The 18,788-nt window shown below is 37.1% G+C and overlaps 1 protein-coding gene across 10 annotated transcripts in view; it reads left to right on the top strand.

Annotated features, from left to right (window-relative positions):
• The window catches only part of Aff2 (ALF transcription elongation factor 2), a 478,853-nt gene that overhangs the window by 140,466 nt on the left and 319,599 nt on the right, over positions 1-18,788 (top strand). For 6 of the 10 annotated variants that reach the window (XM_040286594.2, XM_040286592.2, XM_005325135.4 and 3 more), the window contains exon 2: positions 14,766-14,898. In XM_040286594.2, coding sequence (XP_040142528.2) covers positions 14,766-14,898 — 133 coding nt within the window. The remainder of the gene's footprint in view (positions 1-14,765; positions 14,899-18,788) is intronic. The other 4 variants (XM_005325137.4, XM_040286575.2, XM_005325134.4 and 1 more) reach the window with 1 other exon arrangement.

Raw genomic sequence — 18,788 nt, 5'->3', positions numbered from 1 at the left:
GTGTTAATCAATGATTATTTTATATTAAAAGGCATACTTGCATTTTCCACAGATTGTCTGGCAATTATCCAAGAAAATATCAGTAAACTGAGGAGTTCTAAAAGTAATGTGTGAAATGTAAGTGAAACAGGTAGAAAAAAATTGCCAGTAGCTTATGTGAATCAAAATTATCCCCTACTACTATAAACAACTTGGAAAAGAAAAGCAGGTGTAAAAGCCTTTGTACCTATATGGATTGTCCATTTAAAGATACAGTTCTTGTAGATTGTCCCACTTGATTATTTATTCTTGTTAGTTTCTGTGCTTGATTATAGCCTTCATCTCATGAAAGGAAATTAACAATTATTCTGGACTAGTTCTTAGAATCTTTGGCTATTTCAGAGGAAGTCCTGTACCACCTCCCATACACAGCACACTGTTTGTGATGTTCATTAAAAATATTAGGGACAACGATGTTCAGCAACTACTTAGCATAATTTTGTTTTACTAGTTTATTATGCACCAGTGATACTCAATTGAGTCTTAACATTAATATACTCATAATATCCAGTGCAGTGCCTCCATATGGTGCATGGGGTAGGAGCATATTAAATATACTACACAAACAGAGTTCAAGACCTCACATATATTGATCAACAATGCACCAATTAGATAATGCAACAGTCATGGAAATAAACACTGGCATATGTGTCCAAGGTCTAGATGAAAATGGGACTGATAGGACAAATGACAAGAGAGAATGGAAGATCAAACAGGACCACATAGGTTACACTGTTACTACAAACCCAAAGGCACAAAGTGTTTTATTTTCCAGAGGCACAGCACTGAAACCAATGTCATTTAACTTCTAAATGGCTTATTAAGTAGAACTAGAAAATCTCTCTTTTTAGGCTAGCACTGCTAAATATAAATACAAAGTGAGCCACAAATACAAGCCCCATATATAAGTTTAAATTTTCTACTAGTTTCATTGAAATTGAGAACAAAGAAACAGGTACAATTTGTATCTTTTCTTTAACCTAATGTCTGCAAAGTATCATTTTAATATGCAGTCTTGTATAAAATGATCAATGGCATGCTTAGTACTTTTTACATACTAAAATTTTGAAATCCAAACTAATTTACACTTACAGAGTATTTTTATTCAGACTACTTTATTCTTGTTATATACTTTTCAAATGCTTAGGTTGGCTAGTGGCTACCTTGTTAGTGCCAGTTTAGATTATTGCCTGACAAGTTCTCTTCTGCCTCTATTTTATGATTTTTTCCTTTCTTTCTCTTTTTTTAATAAGACTTTGTTTAGAAGGTTTTAAGAGTAGGGTTGAATGTGGGAGTCATGGGAGACTGAGCCTCAGAGTAGTTCAGAGACCTACTGGGGTCACACGACCTGTAAGTGGAAGAATCGCTTTCTGAAGTTTTTCCACCACATGACCTCTTGCTTCCAAATGCCCATCCTATATGTGACCTTCTTTTGCATTGTTTGCTACCAGTGCACAATAATGAACTATTTGCTAGTCATTTAATAATGTTAACCCATAGAAAATTATTCAAAAACCTTAAAATAAAGCCCAATTTTCTCTGGCACTTAGGGACTTTCCCCACATTGGGGATGAATAGAATTAGAAAATATTTTGTCATTAAAACACAGTTGATGAGGTAGAAAAAGAAACTGCACCTGGACTTAGACAACTGGCCTTCATATTCTAGTTTTGTCCACAGTACGTGACAGTAAGCACTAAGCATCTAGCCCTTCTGGATCTCAGTGTTTTCATCTGTGAAATGGAAGGTCAGAGTGCCTGTGTGACCTATTTTTCAGGCTTATCACAGGTCTCAAATAAAATCACATTCATGCAAATAAGAGTGTAGTGGGGTGAAAAATACCATATAAATGTAAGCGCTATTATTTTACAAAAGATAAGTAAATCCTTGAAATCCTGGTATGCCCTAGATCCATTCATTCATTTATGTTACAATAACATTGATAATATGTAATCCACTTGCCCTCAAAATCCTAAATCATTACATTTCAGGCAACGCTCCTCCTCAATCAATCCCCAATTTTCTCTGCTCCTCGCTGCACTGCTAGTCTGCTTGATCCAGGCATTTGTCAAAGTGAAAACATTTGGATCGCAGCCCAGCTAGATAAGAGACAAGGAATCAGCACACACATACTTCTGAATGAAGGACTGAGCTGGTGACCTCAGGTAATCAGAGGCCTCTCACCTCCCCAGCAGAGCACATTTGTACCACACCATAGCTCCTGGGCTGCCACATACAGCATGCTAATCATATGTGTAAGGCTGTGTGTATGTGGGTTGCCAAGACTCAAGAATAGGTTATGCTCTGGTGGGTAAATCCATTAGATCCATGCTAGATGTATAGGATAAACATGAGTCATATTGCATCAGAAAAAAAAGGTAGTGCTTTCTTTTTCATATCATTTGGCAGGAATGTTCGCTATTAAAGTGGCAGTATTTGGTGTAGAGAATTTTCTCTTTATTCAATGAGGACAGTAGAGGGGAAGAAAAATCTGGCACCAAACACTAATATGTACCTAAAGTAGTACTAATGATGATGGTTATAATAATGATGGGAATAGGAGCTGCTACTTGCTCAATGTTAGTAATATGTTATTTTGATTAAAATATGAAATATTAAAATATTAAATTGCAAGGCATTGTCCAGATTTATTCACTGCTCTTCAGAGAGCAAATGCACCGTGACAGAAGGTTTTTAATAAAAATAGCAAGTGCACCTAGAATAAGTATTGTTAACCAAATAACTATCACTGATATCATTTAATGTCATATTTCAAAAGATGAATGTGTTGTCTTAATTTGTGTTTTAGACACCACAACAGGGTCTCCAAGCATTTAAATAAAACAGAAACAGTTCATTAGAACAGAAGGAAACTATTGGAATATATTGGTCACAACTTGCTTGCAAGCATTTCTGACAGCAGCCCTCTGTTGAGGAGAAAATTGCACAAATTGCCAGTTATTATCATTTTTAATAAATAAGCCTTCTATCCTCTCTCTTCCTCCCTCCCTCTGGCTTCTTTGCCAATTGTGTTCAACAAGCATATTTTCAGTGGGACCATTTCTATTACAGAGTGATTGAGCTCTGATTTACACATCAATTACCCACCTTCATGGACATTTTCATGCTCCCCTAGCTGACATCAATGAAGCATAACTGCGTAAACGCTTTATTTCATACCAGTTTTGGATAACTGAGACTGATAACTAATCATATCGAGAGACAATGTGCTATAATACAGGAAACAATAAATGCTTCCCTTTGAAAATCTCATCTATTCTTTATGAGCTCAGCGATTGCATACTTATCTCAGTCAACCATTTCTTTCTGCAAGGATCTTCCTCTCACTTGGTACCTCTAGTGAAATTAGGGTTTTACCCTCAAACACAAGAATTTGCAAAAAAACAAATTGTATCTTGCCAACTTCCCAGAGAGCAGAAAATTTGACTACTTTCCTATCAGTGCTGTAGACCAATTTCACCAAACATCCCATGGACAATCCATGGACCCAAGCTTGGCTGCATCTATAATGTCTTACACATTTATCTCAGGGGATCCTCTCCAACACCACTTAGTTATTTTGCAATAGATCCACCTTCTTTTTTGAACGATGAATTTCCTGAAAGCTCATGCTCTTTTTTTTTTTTTTTTCCTGAGCACCAAACATGGTGCCTGGAATGACATAGGCATCCAGTCTGTTTGTTGACTACGTAGACAAATTAATTCATGTATTAATGAATATCTCTGTTAATATTTGTCACTGAACTTGGGCAGAAAAATATGTTTGCCTGTCATTTGTTCATTCGTTCAGTCAAAAAATATTCATCAATTGCTGAACACTGAGTTTGGCACATATCCAGATAAATGGGAAGCAGAAATGCATTATTCCTCCCAAGTGACAGTTTCATTTAACACCCACAAGTTCTCTGAGACACAGCAGGAAAGGGGTAAAGAAGAATGAATTGGAAAGGAGTGTAATGCTGGAGTAGAGAGAGGAGACTGGATAGTAGTGCATTGCAGACTAAAACAGACACATCTTAAGGTCAAGATTAGTTGTACTCACCTTCATGAGGCCCAACGTTGTCACTGTGAACTAGCTCAGAAACGAAACTTGAGGGTGTATTTGTTTGCTAGGGTGGTTGTAACAAAGCACCACAGACCAGGATGACTCAAATAACATATTTTTGGTTTTACAATTGTGAAGGTTAGGAATCTAAAATCAAGGTGTTGATAGATTGGTGCGTTTTGATGTCTGTGAGGAAGAATCTGTTCTACCCATTTCTACTTGTGTCCTGGCAGTCTTTGGCATTCTTTGGCTTATGAAGCATTGCCCAGTCTCTGTCCTTGCCTTCACATGGCATTCTCCCTGTGTGTCTATGTTTTCTTTCATATATCCTCATTTTGTTTTGTATTGTTTTGACATTTCCTCATTTTTTTAAAGATGCCAGTCTTATAAGAAGATTAGGAGTCCACCTATTCCACTATGATCTCCTCTTAACTAATTAATGTTTGCAACCACCCTCTTTCTAAATAAGATCACTTTCTGAGGTACTAGGAGTCAGGACTAAAACATATGAATTTTGGGGTGACACAATTCAACTCACAGCAGGAGGCTACCTGGTTTTAGTCAGGCACTTCTCAGGATAGAAGAGAGAAGTATAAGCCATGGGTAGATCACACCTATAGGTCCATGTGAGAAAACCAGCCCGGGGTCATAACAAGTTGCAGAAAGCAAGAGAAGTAGGCTGTGCCTAGGGTTCTCAGCTGAGGCCAGAGCTCTGTGGGGGTGCAGCGTCCAAAGAGGCAGAGGCCAAAAGGTTAAGCTTGCAGGGGGTAGAATTTGCTTGGGTAAAATTAGTGAATGCATTTGGATCAAAGGGTTTGGTGAGACATGAAAACAGAGTCAGCTTAAAATTGTCAATTATAAACTGCTCCTTAAGGGCATTAATTTCCTTAGTTTAAAAGTAATTAAGAATACTATTTCTGAGAAAATATTGTTTTAAATTAAGTAGTTATTGAACTTGCCTTGCTTATAGCTAACCAAAACTAAAACACCTTTTAAAAGTGTCATTTATGAGGAGCCAGAAGGTTATATTAAGACTTTGACTTGGAAAAGAATTCCTGATATTTAATGAGCATCGAGAGGAAATACCTCAGGTAGCTTTTTCCTACTTTGAAAGACAGAGTTGTTCTGTGTAGGTTGGCCGCAGAAGCAACTGGTATGGAGCTCAGGATTAGGCACATGGGGGAAGTAGGTCTCACTGGGAAAGCACAGGGGCAGAGGACCAAGCAGAATCTTGGACCACCAAGCCTGGCACCATGCCTGCCTTGCCAGACAGGAAGTTTGCAGAATGCCACAGAAACAGAGACCAAAGTCTAGGAGGAGGCAGAAGTTCAGGAGGATAGCAAGGATAACAATGACTATGACATTGATTCCTAAGCCGCACCATAGATTCTACATACTGAACCTCTCCTGAAGTCACAATTCAAACAAACCACAGAGTTCTTTCAAGCCATCACAAGTACTCAAAGCCCGTCATTGCTTCCTTTATGCCTCCTCTCCCATGGATCCATGCAACATTTCGAATTATGGAAAACATATTCGCATTTCCTTGAAGTAAATCAAGATTTAGATCTAGCAGCTCTTTAAAGCTCAGCATTGCTGTCAACTCTGATTAATTTAGAGAGAGAATTATAAATGAGATAAGTTCGACTTGACACTAAAGAGTGCATGAAGAAATACTGAGAGAAACATGAAGAAACACGAAAATAATAAATTGTTACCTTTGATTGGCAATGAGGAACAGGGTGGATGCTGACAAGGGGGGAGCAAGAATGTTTTATAACATTTTGAATTTAATATAGTTTAAATTTTCAAACCTATTCAAAAGCCATAAATATATGAATGAATACATTTACTTTATTCTCTGATTATATATTGTCTTGCTTTGTGCTATTCATTCAAAGACCCTGCTGGTCTTCAGGATGTATTCTTTTTTAGAATGATAAACCTTTTTTAAAAAATATCTAAATATCTTTATTTATTTATTTATTTATATTTATGTGGTGCTGGGGATCAAACCCAGTGCCATGCACAGGCTAGGCAAGCATGTGCTAGGCTGAGCCACAATCCCATTTCAGGAAGTATGTTTGTAAGCTCCTGAATTATGCAACTGTTGGAAGCTCTCTTGGTTTTGTCATTCTGAATGTGAGGAGCCTGTAAAGCACCGTTTTCTGTTATTTATGGTCAGTGAGCAATTAGGAGTGACAGTGATAACCAAATCTCATATTAAGGAATGGGCCAGAACTAAAGTAATTTTAAATGATTTTCTATAAAAATGGAAATCAAACAGGTAATCTATGCAAAGCTTAGTAAAGCAGACCACAAACTCAGGGATCCATTGATATTATGATTGTGTAATGGAGTCTTCTTATAGTGGGATATGTGCATATGGAAGAAAAGAGTTTGAAGGAGATGAGGGCAGAGAGTCACAGAGTTGTAAAGGGTGACTAATACATTCTAAGTTGCCTAGGAAAGGGTCTCTATTTTTGTGGAGTAAGACAACCTTATGATGTAGGGAGGGATACGGGGCATATCTCTTAGCCAAGGATGAAAAGAATTTACTTTCACAGCATAGACTTTTTTAGAGTACATTTTAAAGGGTTTCCTGAAAGTTGTTGCTGCCCTGAGTACTACTGCTGGCAGAAGGGAACTTTTGGGTTGCTAGAGTCATGATCACTGTATAGAAAAGCAGCATTTCCATTAAAATGGAATCCTCTAAAAATGGAGTTTTATTGTATTTCTACAATATTGTTGATGATCAATATCCATTTGAGTGTCTACCTGTGCTTACTTTACAGAGGGATCTATACCATGATCCAAAAGCCCTTTATAAGCCATGATATTCTACAGGGAATTTAGATTTGAGATGTACTCCCTGGGTCAATTGCACTGTGCCAGTTGTGTGAGAAGAGTTTATATGTGTGGATGTGCCTGAAAGTGCCCTTCTTTTCTGTAAGAAATACTAGCATTTTCTTTTGACTCACAGGGTGGCCTCTGGATTCTGTTAGTGTCATTGGTGTTGTTCTGCATGACAAGTCTATTTTTGTAATAACTGTATTCACCTTCAAGGCATTTCTCCCAACATATATCAGCAATGCAGATATTTGTGTAATATAATATATCCTTTTCTCAATGGGACCTGGCCTCTGATTTAACATCACGTAATAAAGAATTAAATTACTCTTGTCATATAAAGTCCACCAGATGTAGATGCATACAAATGGGTAAAATAAAGAAATTTATATGAATGATCATTTCATGTGTGGAGACTAGAAGTTGTTGTGTATGGGATGCCTGGGACACACCTGGGAGATTCTAATACAATTGGTCTAACATGTGACCTGGACATGGGGTTTTATAAAATCTTCCCTAGATGAATCCAAACTGGAATAGCAACCAAACTGGGGAACCATATTATAAAAGAAATATTTAGAAATATGTTAATTTTGAAATGTAGTATCTTAAAAGTTAGGTCAATATTAACTTATGAATTTAGCTCATTTATTCATCAATTTGGTGCCTCTGTATCAAAGATCATGTATGAGTTAATACAGAAAATTTTTCAAAGTATAGCTAATGAAATATACCTTACATTAGTCTGTTACCAGAGAGAATTTAAACCTTAGCAGTCATGAAATTTTGCTACAGGTGCAGTGTGCTGAAGGTCAGTGGTAAAGCACTTGCTTAGTATGCATTAAGCCCTGGGTTTGATCCCCAACAATATAAAACCAAAAACCACCCAGCAAATAAAATGAAGAAATTTTGCTCTGATTTTTAGAGAGTAAAGAGAAATTATAAAAGTTATATGTAAATGTTTTTGACATTTGCAGGTCTTGTGGTGGTCTTAGACCTTTGAATGAACACTGGATTGGGAACCAGTCCATGTCTTGCCAGTTTTCTAGGTATTACTCATATCAAATGAGTTAATGTGCGGTAAAACTTTGTGTGATGAAGGCAAATCATGATCTCCCCATTCATTGTGAACAGCCGCTGGTAGTTCTCAGAAACCTTTCTTATTCACTGTCATGCTCCACCTTTAGACTGACTGTGTGAAGAGAAAACATGAAATTTATTTTGATTTTAGGCAAGAGAAAACCAAGGTTTGTAAATGTGAAAGGATTTATTAATGATCGAGCATCTTGTAAGTGAAAGAGATAGAGCCCATCCCAAATCTCAGAATTTGTATACCATCATTTCTGTACATAGAGCAAATTTCTTTAAAGCTTTCCTCCAAACAACAACAAAACATCTTTCTTTGATGGGTGTCAGGTTAGTTTTTTTGCTGGGTTTTTATCATGCTCAAATGTATTAAACTATCTTTTCTACTTCAGTGTTTGGTATTTGTTAGGGAGATTACAATATTACTTTGGGAGTTTGGTAGGCTAGTCAAAATAATTTTGTCCAAAATCTAAACTGTGGCCTATTTTTAAAAAGAAGAACCTAAATTTCCTTCACAACATGTGCATTTGACATTGCCTGTTTATGTACAGAAAGGTTCTTTGTGTTTGCCTGTAGGATGTGATAAGTGAATTACAAGACTCTGACCTTGAGGAATAAAAAGTTTAATGGGAAACATAGAGAATCTTAGCTAAACCATTAAAAACACGTAAGACTGAGTCTTTCTAATGAATATGGAGTGACACAGGACTGAGACTGTCCATACAGTAGAATGTTATTCAACTCAAAAAATAAATGAAGTACAGATTCATGCTACAACATAGATATGTCCTGAAAACATGATGCTCAGTGGAAGAAGCCAGATAGAAAAGACCATATATTGCATGATTTCATGTATATGAAGTATCCAGAATAGGAAAATTTATTCAGAGTAAAAGTAGATTAGTGGTTTCCTAAGACTGGGCTGGATGAGGGGATTGCAGGGCAAGACTTCATTTGGGGCTGGTGAAATTTTTCTAAAATCATATCATGGCAATGGTTGCAAAATTCTGTGAGTATACTAAATGACTGTATTTTGTGCTTTAAATGGGTGAGATTATATGGTTTGTGAATTGTATCTCAATAAAGTCATTATAATAAAAAGAGAGGACTTGAAGAGAAGGGGAATAAGTGAGATAGAAACAAAGCAAGAGAGGTGACCCTTGGAGGGTCTGTCTGACTCCCTGGAAGGTGATTAGATAGGCTTGAGCTGAATCTCTGCTACCATCTTCAGAAGTGGAGGGAATGAGATGACCCCAAGGTGTCCCTACACTGGAATAAGAAGTCTGTTTCAAGCAAGACTACTGGAATTACTGGTGTCAACATCATTTTATAAAGTACAGATTTAAGAGAACTACAAGAATAAGCACTGGTCCATTTCCCTAAGACCAAAAGAATAATGGAATGGCCTGATGGACATCCATCAGACTTTTAGAGTACATATACCATGTGTTTCCTCTCCTTTCTATTCCCATTGATTTTTCACAAGAGCCAGTGTTTATGGAAGGAGAGACCATTTGCTGAAGAGTGCTGTTGTGTGCTGAGTTCTTCATGAGTCCTGCTGTCTAAATATAATCTGGGAGGTTCCATTGATTTTGAAAATCCCCTTTCAAGTCCTTATTACCTCTCAGTCTATAATCCACACCTCCAGATCTGAGGCTTTCATGTTTGGTTCCTATATGTATGAAATAATTATTGCCCACATTAGCTTTTTTATTTTGTAGTTTTTTATATAGCACTTCAGGTTTAGGTGCTTATGGATATTAACAGAGAAAATATGTAACTTGATGTTGATATTGAAACTGTTGGATGGAAGGAATTTTTTCTTAACAAGCAGAAGCTATATAGAGATTAGTAAGTGTCGATTCAAACTAGGACTTGATATTGAAAAACTCTAGAACATGGACTGAGGATAAAAATCCACACATTTTATAGAATGTATATATTCATTCAGGAGAAAGAGTGAGTTATAGTGTATGTTTGTCCCTTGGGTGAATTAAATATGTATTTTTATACTTTTACAAAGATGTTAGCCAAAACAGAGGCATTTAGTGCAGTTGGACTAGAGTGCAGTAAATCCTACATTAGTTAGCAGTATTTTAAAACAAACTTGTCATTTTAAAACATCAGTGTTTTAAATGTTCCCCCAAGTAGCTTTGTAAAGTAACCAAATTAGGTGAACAATGATTATTGAGATTCATGAAGTATTCAAGCCAAATAGGCTTAAACTGGTTTTTACTCTCCCTACCCCAGCCTCTTCCCCACAGATGCAGTTAATTTTTATAATCCCTTTAGGGTCTGTACATTTTGATATAAGGAAACTGATTTTTTTTCTATACTAAAATCCAAATTAAATTCCTGAAGTTTTTCCCTACTGGCAATTTCTAATAAAATACAATTCTAAGTAAAGTTGACCAACGGAGTACAAATGAAGTACAAATGAAGCTCATATTTATTCTGGAATGTGATGGCAACACCAGAGGCAGAAGGATAAACCATGAGTATTGGGAAAAGAGCTAGTTTGGGAACCAGAAAACATGGGTTTCAGCCTCCTAATTCTGCCACAAACCTGCTGGGCCTAGTATGTTTTTTTTTTTTTTTTTACTTTAATTTCCCCATCTGTAAAATGAGGGCACCACAACTAGATGATTACTAAAGTGTCTTCCTGCTTTAACAACTCTGTTCTAAAAGACAAGCCTACATTGTTGCCCAAGTGAGTTACCACTGTGAGCTAATGAAAATGGCATAATTGAACTCTCTAGATTTTAGTGAATCTACATGTGCCCTAGGTTTTATTATCCCATGAAGGTAGCTTGGGCTTCTTATATACAAAATGAGGGTTACCTCCATACAAGATCAAGTTTAAGGACAAGGATAGGGGAACATCTGAGAGAAGACAATAAGGAGAAGAAATTACTTGAACCTGAAGATGGAAGAAAAACAGATTCAAATCTTCTTTTGCCACTGGTTTGATGAGAACTTGGGATAGCTCCCATCATTTTCTGGGTACCTTAGTTTCCTCCTGTAAAAAGAAGAGTTTCTGTTTTGGGAGGTCAGGGAAGCATACATGCAGGTAAAATCACAGCCACCATAAAAGCCCCATGATAGGGAGAAGTTTCTCAGCATCATACCTGGTACCAGAGTGATTAACAGAAGACCTTAATGGAACTTCTTCTTCTTTGTGTCCTTTGTCTATCAGCTAGTATGGATGTAGCAAATTAGCGATTCCAAAAGATAGGCTGTAGAGAGAGAAAACAAAAACCTTTGGTTAATTAACCCAGAGAGTAAATTTGGTTTGGAGTAGTAGTCAGTGGATTTCATATCATCCTAATGTGACAGATTTCATTATATCCAGGAAAAAAAGTATTGACAAAACATCCTTACATCCTAAGAGTGCTAAGTCCTAGCATTGAGTCTTTGGCTTATCTTCTCAATAGGAAGATGGCTTTTCACACTGATAGGCCCGATTCATCCTGTCCTCATTACTGCGGATAAACTCGGATTGTTCAGACCAATAATATGATGAATGATTCCGATTTCTGGCTTGAGCATTTCTTTGTAGGTATGGAGCACTTTTTCCTTCTGAAAACAAGCCTGGGAGTATAAAGCCACATCAAGTCATCAGGGGATAGACATATGCTTTCCTGCAGCCTCTGCAGGGCTCACAGGTTCAAACACAACCTGCCTGAATCATAAGAACTTTAATTGAGTAGATAAAGAGGTCCTCATAATTATAAACTGCAGTAGGTATAACAAGAGGCTAAATACATAGCTGTGGTTTTAATTAGCTGGTGCTTCAAATTAGTAATGTTGGTTTCAGTCAGAAATCAGTGACGTTGTACACTGAAAGCCTCATCACCATGTAGTTCATTCCTCATTAGACCTCGCCATGTGAAGCTTTCAATACAACACCATGCTGAGAGAGAAAGGAAAAAGTTGGAGCTATTTGGTTGCCTTCCAAGAGCAGTGGAACTCTATGGAGAGGAAATTCATTCTCACCAGAGATATGAGAATTAACTGTTCTTTGTTAGATGTGTTAAAAAATGCAGCAGGCAGTTTTGCTTGCAACAGATAACACCCGTGTGCACACTCAATCTGCTATTCAAATTTGCGTCTGGAATTTGGTAGCTAATGAACTGATGCAAAATGCAGCCAAGAGCCCCCTAACAAATCAAAGCCAGGTCTAAAGCCCTGAAAGTGTCCTTACTGCTGGCCGCTTGAAGGGTTGTCATACAAGTTGAAGCACGTTTCCTTTTCTTCTCCTTCTCCTTTTTTTTTCTCCTTCAGGGTTTTAATTATATCTTTCCCTCAGAGGAGAAAGAAGGTAGTTTGCAAAGCCAAGAGACCAAAGCACTTCAGTTCTCTTCGTGGGAGAATTAAATGTGATCTATGGGCCTGTCATTCTGAGCTGTCAGGTGCATGAAATGAACAGATAACTGGAAAACTGACATCTTGCTCACATTACTCAAAGCAAGAGACTTTGGTTCTCATTTGTGTGTGGAGAATTGTCTGCTAAGGAAGGCCAAAATATTAGTTGTCCCTTTTCTCCTTTGCCCCAAATCCTCCCCCCACCTCTAAATATTGGTTTAATTTGTTACTCCACTCCTGCCCCTGGCACTCTGTCTTTCTTACATTTTGATAAATTGATGGGATTGGACTACCCTTGCCTGATATGTGGTGTCAGGCACAATCTGGTGCTGCACACTTAGTGGGCTGCAAATGTCACTACACCTGTTTGATTGCATATCAGCCCCCAACATGAAGACAGTGGGCACTTGGCAACTACTTGAAGGTCTGATCTTAACTTGTACATGGGAATGAAAGATAATACCAGAAAACATAATATCTCTGAAGGGCATCTGAGAGTACAAATAATAGGCTGCCTTCCAGTATCTGAACTTGACATCTTTCAGACAGGCAGAGAGGTGAGGCCCAGGCATTGGGTAGGTATCTGGAGGTTTTCTTTGCCTTCCTCATTCAGCAATAATACGTGCTGAACATACTCATGAGTGGCCAAGTGAAGACTTCTATGTCCAGCACCGTTTGTATTTTCAAAGTGTCAGTGCATTTTTTTAAAAAAAACCTATGGATGTTGCCACCATCTTAAAATGGAAAAAAGAAATGAGTGTGTTTTATCCAGAAGATATGGCTATTAAAGACACTATGAATTTGACAGTTCAAGAATTCCTGTGGAGAAAGGAGGATAATTAAGTGTAGTGACATCATACACTCTCTATATATCAATAGCTATTTTAACTGTGTAGCTAATTCATACTCTAGGCTCTTATTTTGTAAATTAAAATTATGATATTCATGAGAAAATTAGCCTACCAATGACAGGTATTAAGGTCTTGGATGTATTCAAAACCTGTTGACTATACTTTTATATTGGTAATTCTCTTGTAATTCCTTTAGCTGTTATGCTCATGTGCATGTCAAGTATTTAATTAATTCTTAACATTGTAATATGAACATGGGAAAGAAAACCAACATTTACAGAGCACCTGGTTGATAGACATTTTATATATAATTTAAGTTTGCTCAGTGTGTATGTACTCACTTTGAATTAGCCTAACATAAAAAGCAGAAGAAAAAAACAGTGAACAAAATCCACTAGAGGTTGAGTATTCCTTATCATATGAATATTCATATGAACTTTACTTACACACTTAGCCTGAAGGTAACTTTATAAAATATTTTAGTGTGCCTGAATTTTACCTGTTCCCCATGACCTGAAGTCAGATGTGGAATTTTTCACTTGTAGCATCATATCAGCACTTGAAATGTTTTGGATCGGGGAAAACTATGAATTTCAGATTTTCATATTAGGGGTACTCAACCTATACTATCAGACTTTCAGATTTCTGTTTAATTTGCAGTCTAGCATGAGGAAGAAAATAATTTTCTCAATCAGGAGATGTCCTATTATTTAACACCTAAGGTCCCAGAACATACCTTAATTGTTGTCTGGAAGCTTTTGATATTACAGTGGGAAAGACTGAAATGTGATGAGTCACAGAATTATTCTAAGAAATTTGTGCATTTAGGCCATTCAAGACTTTTGGCAAATCCTTTATTTTATTGCTGGTTCCATTCTTTATAACGAGTGTCCCTTGTAGGCTTTTAGATTCTTATTGTAAACTATAGAAAGACCAACACAACAACCACCAAAAAGGCAGTGTGTGAGATTTTCAGTTATCCATTTGTACATGCTTCATTTCTACAAATGACAGTTTAAGCTCTCCTTCAATTCCATTAGGCTAATTCTGCCTAGGGACTTAGGACAGAATTCCAGTTTATCTGCAGCTCCATAGAGGTAATTCCTTTCCCTTGGGAATTTGTGACAGCTGTTTGAGTCTGAGCCCTAGGCAGTTGGCAACATGATGTAACTTTAACTTATAACTTTTCTGCACAGTGGACTGATTTTTTGGGTATATGCAGTAACTTGTAATAAACAAGGACAAAGAGAAAGAAGTTGTCTATCCTTGCATGGTCCTGAGTATAATTTCTACTACGCAAGTTTCTGGGGTTTTTTTTCTTTATTCTGAAAAATCTTCTAGGATCTTCAACCCAATGGGAATAAATAAAAGGATTCTGCCCTCAGTTGCAGAATCAACTTGGATTGTGTTGACTTGTGTTTTTTATTCTTATTGATAACAAGGGGCATCTAATTGATTCACATGACTAATTAACCTTTTTTCTTTTTGTTCTTTCTTTTTCATTTCAGTCACTATGAACAGGACCGTAGTGCACTTAAAAAAAGGGAATGGGAGCGGAGGAATCAAGAAGTTCAGCAAGAAGACGATCTCTTTTCTTCAGGCTTTGATCTTTTTGGGGAGCCCTACAAGGTAGCTGAATATGTATGTAATTTATCTTTCTAGAAAATGGTTGCTTACTATGTTTTTGAAATCACTAATCAACATTAATTTTAAAGCACCTAAGTAATTTCTAGGATAATATATTTTACAAGTGAAATACATATATATGCTGTATTTGGAGTAATTACAACTTTCTGAGGAAGTCTTCAGAGACAAATTCCATGTTCTTTGAGAAATATGGTAAGATTTGAAGGAGACCTGTGAGACTTCCTGTCTCCAAGGAACCTGTTACTGCCCTACAATTATTGCAGCAAGGAATGCCCCATCTTTGTGTTTTCCAGGACTTTGATTTTCAGCCAGACAGCCCCTGAAGACTTCATCAGAATGTCAACAGATATGCCTATTTCTCTTCCCAATCAGTGCCACCCATTGCAAGAACATTACTTTCTTTTTTCACTTGGTTGTTAGCAGCTGTTCAGTGGTTTGAGTGCTCTTTGAAAATCACTGTCCTAAGATAAAGGAAAAAGCCAATCTTTTTCCTGGTGGTTAATAATCATGGGTTAGGAGATTGCCTCAACCTAAGGAGGTAGTTTAGTTAGGCCAATTTTCTAGTGGTATTCTGGCTGGTATGTAGCTCCAATAGTGATGAACTGCTATGTTTACAAGTATTTATTTTACAATGCCTGCCTCTGAACTTTCTACTAGGGGTGGAGGTTAGAGGAGACTGTGAAGAAATTTTGATGGAAGGATCTTATTCAATTGCTGGCAGCTGTTTCATTTTTCATTAAATTTAGTACCAGTGTACTTTTCTATAATGAAACAAAAATGATGTAAAAATAAAATGACAATAGAGAAAATTTTAAAGAATTCTGATTTGAGAAGAGCATCAATTAAAGGATAGTGACTTTTGGAAAAGGATAGTTCTTAATGAGGACAGATTTGGTCAGATACTACCTCAAAGTAGAGAATAAGTTGTTTAGATTGGTGGCTAGTGAGGCTAGAATCTTTCTGCCTTATTCAGAACAAGTAAGGAGTTCTTGATTGAGATACTTGGGTACCTGCCAAGTGTGGGAAAACTGACAAAGAGGCTTAGGTCACCTAAGCTACTGATTTTCAATTTGTCAGTACTAGCACAATTCATAAAAAAAACCATTTTTTCTTATTCAAATCAATTCAATTTATATACTACATTTGTACTTAGATATATGTTTAATTAAATGAACATTAATTGAAGTCCCACTATGCACTAATCACTGTCATAGACCAATAAACAACAGGAAATAAAACACAGGCTCTGCCTTTGAGGAATTCTTAGTCCAGTGGCAGAGATCATCATGAACAAGTGATGGCCCAACTGCATGGTGACCATTAGAAGGATAGGAAGGGGAAATATCAATCATTCCAGGGAGCTTAAACACAATTCTGGTCATGGAGCGAAGTCACTACATGTTTTGATTCGGGGCATGGCCCCAACAGGAGAGACTTACAGTTTCTAAAGATGATGTTGAGCTGTGTGGAGAGTATGAAATAAGTATAAATGATTCCTGAGATTTTTACTTGAGATGATGATGATATCATTGAAAGTTGTTTAGGAGGAGAACATCTTTTCTTGTTGTAGAGGAAAAAAAATGATTCAGTGAGCTGTGAGTATATTGGGCTTCAGATGCCAGTGGGATATCAAGAAAACAATACACAGCAGGCATTGAATATATGAATCTGGAGCTCATGGGAGTGGGGAAGACAGAGATTTACCTGCTATTGGCATGCAGGTGGCAGTGAAAGCTACAATAATTAATACTATCATCAAATTAGAATATAGAATAAGAACTGGGGAAAGACAATCCTGAGGAATAGCAGCATTTAAGAAGTAAACAGGTGGTAAAAACAGAGGCCAGGAAAAACTAAAATAGAATGATCAGATAGGTTGGATATGAATTAGCAGTGAAATATTTAATAGAAACTAAGGGAACAAACAATTGTTGGAGGAAGGATTTTCTAGTTACATGCCCTTGGATAAATCAGGAAAGGTAAGGATTGTAAAGAAACTGTTACATTTGGCATCTGAGAACTATTATTTACATTACAGAGAGTCATTTTATTTATTGATGGTAGTCATTGTGGGAAGTCAAACTGCCAGGGTTTGGAGAATAAACAAGAAATGGTTAAGTAAAGAAAGAGAGGCAGTCAATATAGACTTCATCTTGCAGAAGAGATTTTATATGGATAAAGGAAGAAAGATAAGTTAGAAAGTAAAGTGATTAATTACATCCAGGAGGAATTATTTTATTTTATTTTTATTTTTATTTTTTTGGTGTGAGAGAAACATGAGCATGTTTCGAGATCCATGGGAAGGAACCAACATAAGTGAAGAAGGAGAAGGTAGAGGATGTAGGGGCAGAGAGAGGTGATGCTAAGTGGAACAAATTCCCTGAGAGACTTAAAATACCAGTTTTAGTCAGCTTTTTTTACTGATGTGACTAAAGGACCCAACCAGAACAAATGTAGAGGAGGAAAAGTTTATTTGAGGGCTCACAGTTTCAGAGGTCTTAGTCCATAAAAGGCTGGCTCTATTCCTCAGTGCTCAAGGTGAGGCTGAACATCATGGCAGGAGAGTGTGATGGAGGGAAGGAGCATCAGGGTGATCAGAAAGCATGAGAGTCTCCACTTGCCAGATACAAATATATACTCATAGCCACGCCCCAATTCCCATCTCCTCCAACCACACCCTACCACTTCAGTTAATCCCAGCAGGGATTAACTCACTGATTAGTCTAAGGCTATAACCCAATCACTTCTCCTCCAAACTTTTTTTCATTATCTCACATGTGAATGTTTGGGGGACACCTCACATACAAACCACAACTTAGAGCATAGGTAAAGAATCTTGAGTCAGAGGTAGGAAGATTGGGGATAAAACATTAGAATGAGTGAAAATAGAAAGTGGAAGGAATACTGGAATTAGAGCAAGGAGTTGTGGTCTCCATTTTTGGAGGTGAGGTCAAAGGATGATAGACAGTTTGTTTCTTCCAGAGATAAATGAGGAACAACTAAATGAGTTAGTTCTACATCTTATCTTTGGATGAGTTAGAAACACAGCTCTACAAAGAGATTTTAGTCTTCAAATTCTATATCTGTTCCATCCTTAACCCTATTATGTAGTGAAGAACCCTTGATGTATTCTCCTTTCATAACTTTAAGTCACAAAGGTTCAATGGTCTTGCACCTTTAGGGTGATTGCCATCTCTTAACAAGACTTTTTATATACATACATGTATATTTTTAGATGATAGCAATGTATTCTTGAGAAGATAGTTGAAAAAAATACCCATTCTCAGTGTTGTCAGAAATTTTCAAAAGCCATCTGTTTTGATACTACAAGGGTGCATCAGGTAGAGACACAGATGGGAACATTTAGTCTAGTTCAGGGCCAGGCCTGTGGTGTGATTAGTCATTTACTGTCTTTTGTGCTTATTTATGGGGAAAAAGTCTCTATTCTTGAGTCAAAACTATGAAGGAAAGTAATTATGCTAACAGTTTGTGACCTAGTAACTTTTTTTTTTCATCCTTGGTTTGATCAGTTCTCATCTTGTGCTGTGTCCATATTCAATTTTTTTCTGGGAAATCACTGGGACATAGTCCTCTTTTTCCCATCATGTTGTGACACTGCAGCTGTTGTACACATCCACAGACTCCCCAGACATAGACTGAGGTGGATGTCCTTGGAGTATCTGGATGTGTCAGGGGTGATGGGAGTCCTAGAACTGGTTAATAGTCCATTGGTAGAAATGAGGACATACCATAACTCTTCCCTGGGAATGTAGTAGAAATATTTACAAGCTGAAAATGAAAAATTCTGGTAGTGAATCAAGACTTTTGGGAATCATCTTGCTATACAAAGTATAAACCATGACCTGATCACTTGTCTGGTATCA

This window comes from Ictidomys tridecemlineatus, chromosome X (assembly GCF_052094955.1).
Source record: "Ictidomys tridecemlineatus isolate mIctTri1 chromosome X, mIctTri1.hap1, whole genome shotgun sequence".
Classification (NCBI taxonomy): domain Eukaryota; kingdom Metazoa; phylum Chordata; class Mammalia; order Rodentia; family Sciuridae; genus Ictidomys; species Ictidomys tridecemlineatus.
Note: the sequence above shows the minus strand (reverse complement) of the source record. Positions and strands in the feature narration are given on the sequence as shown.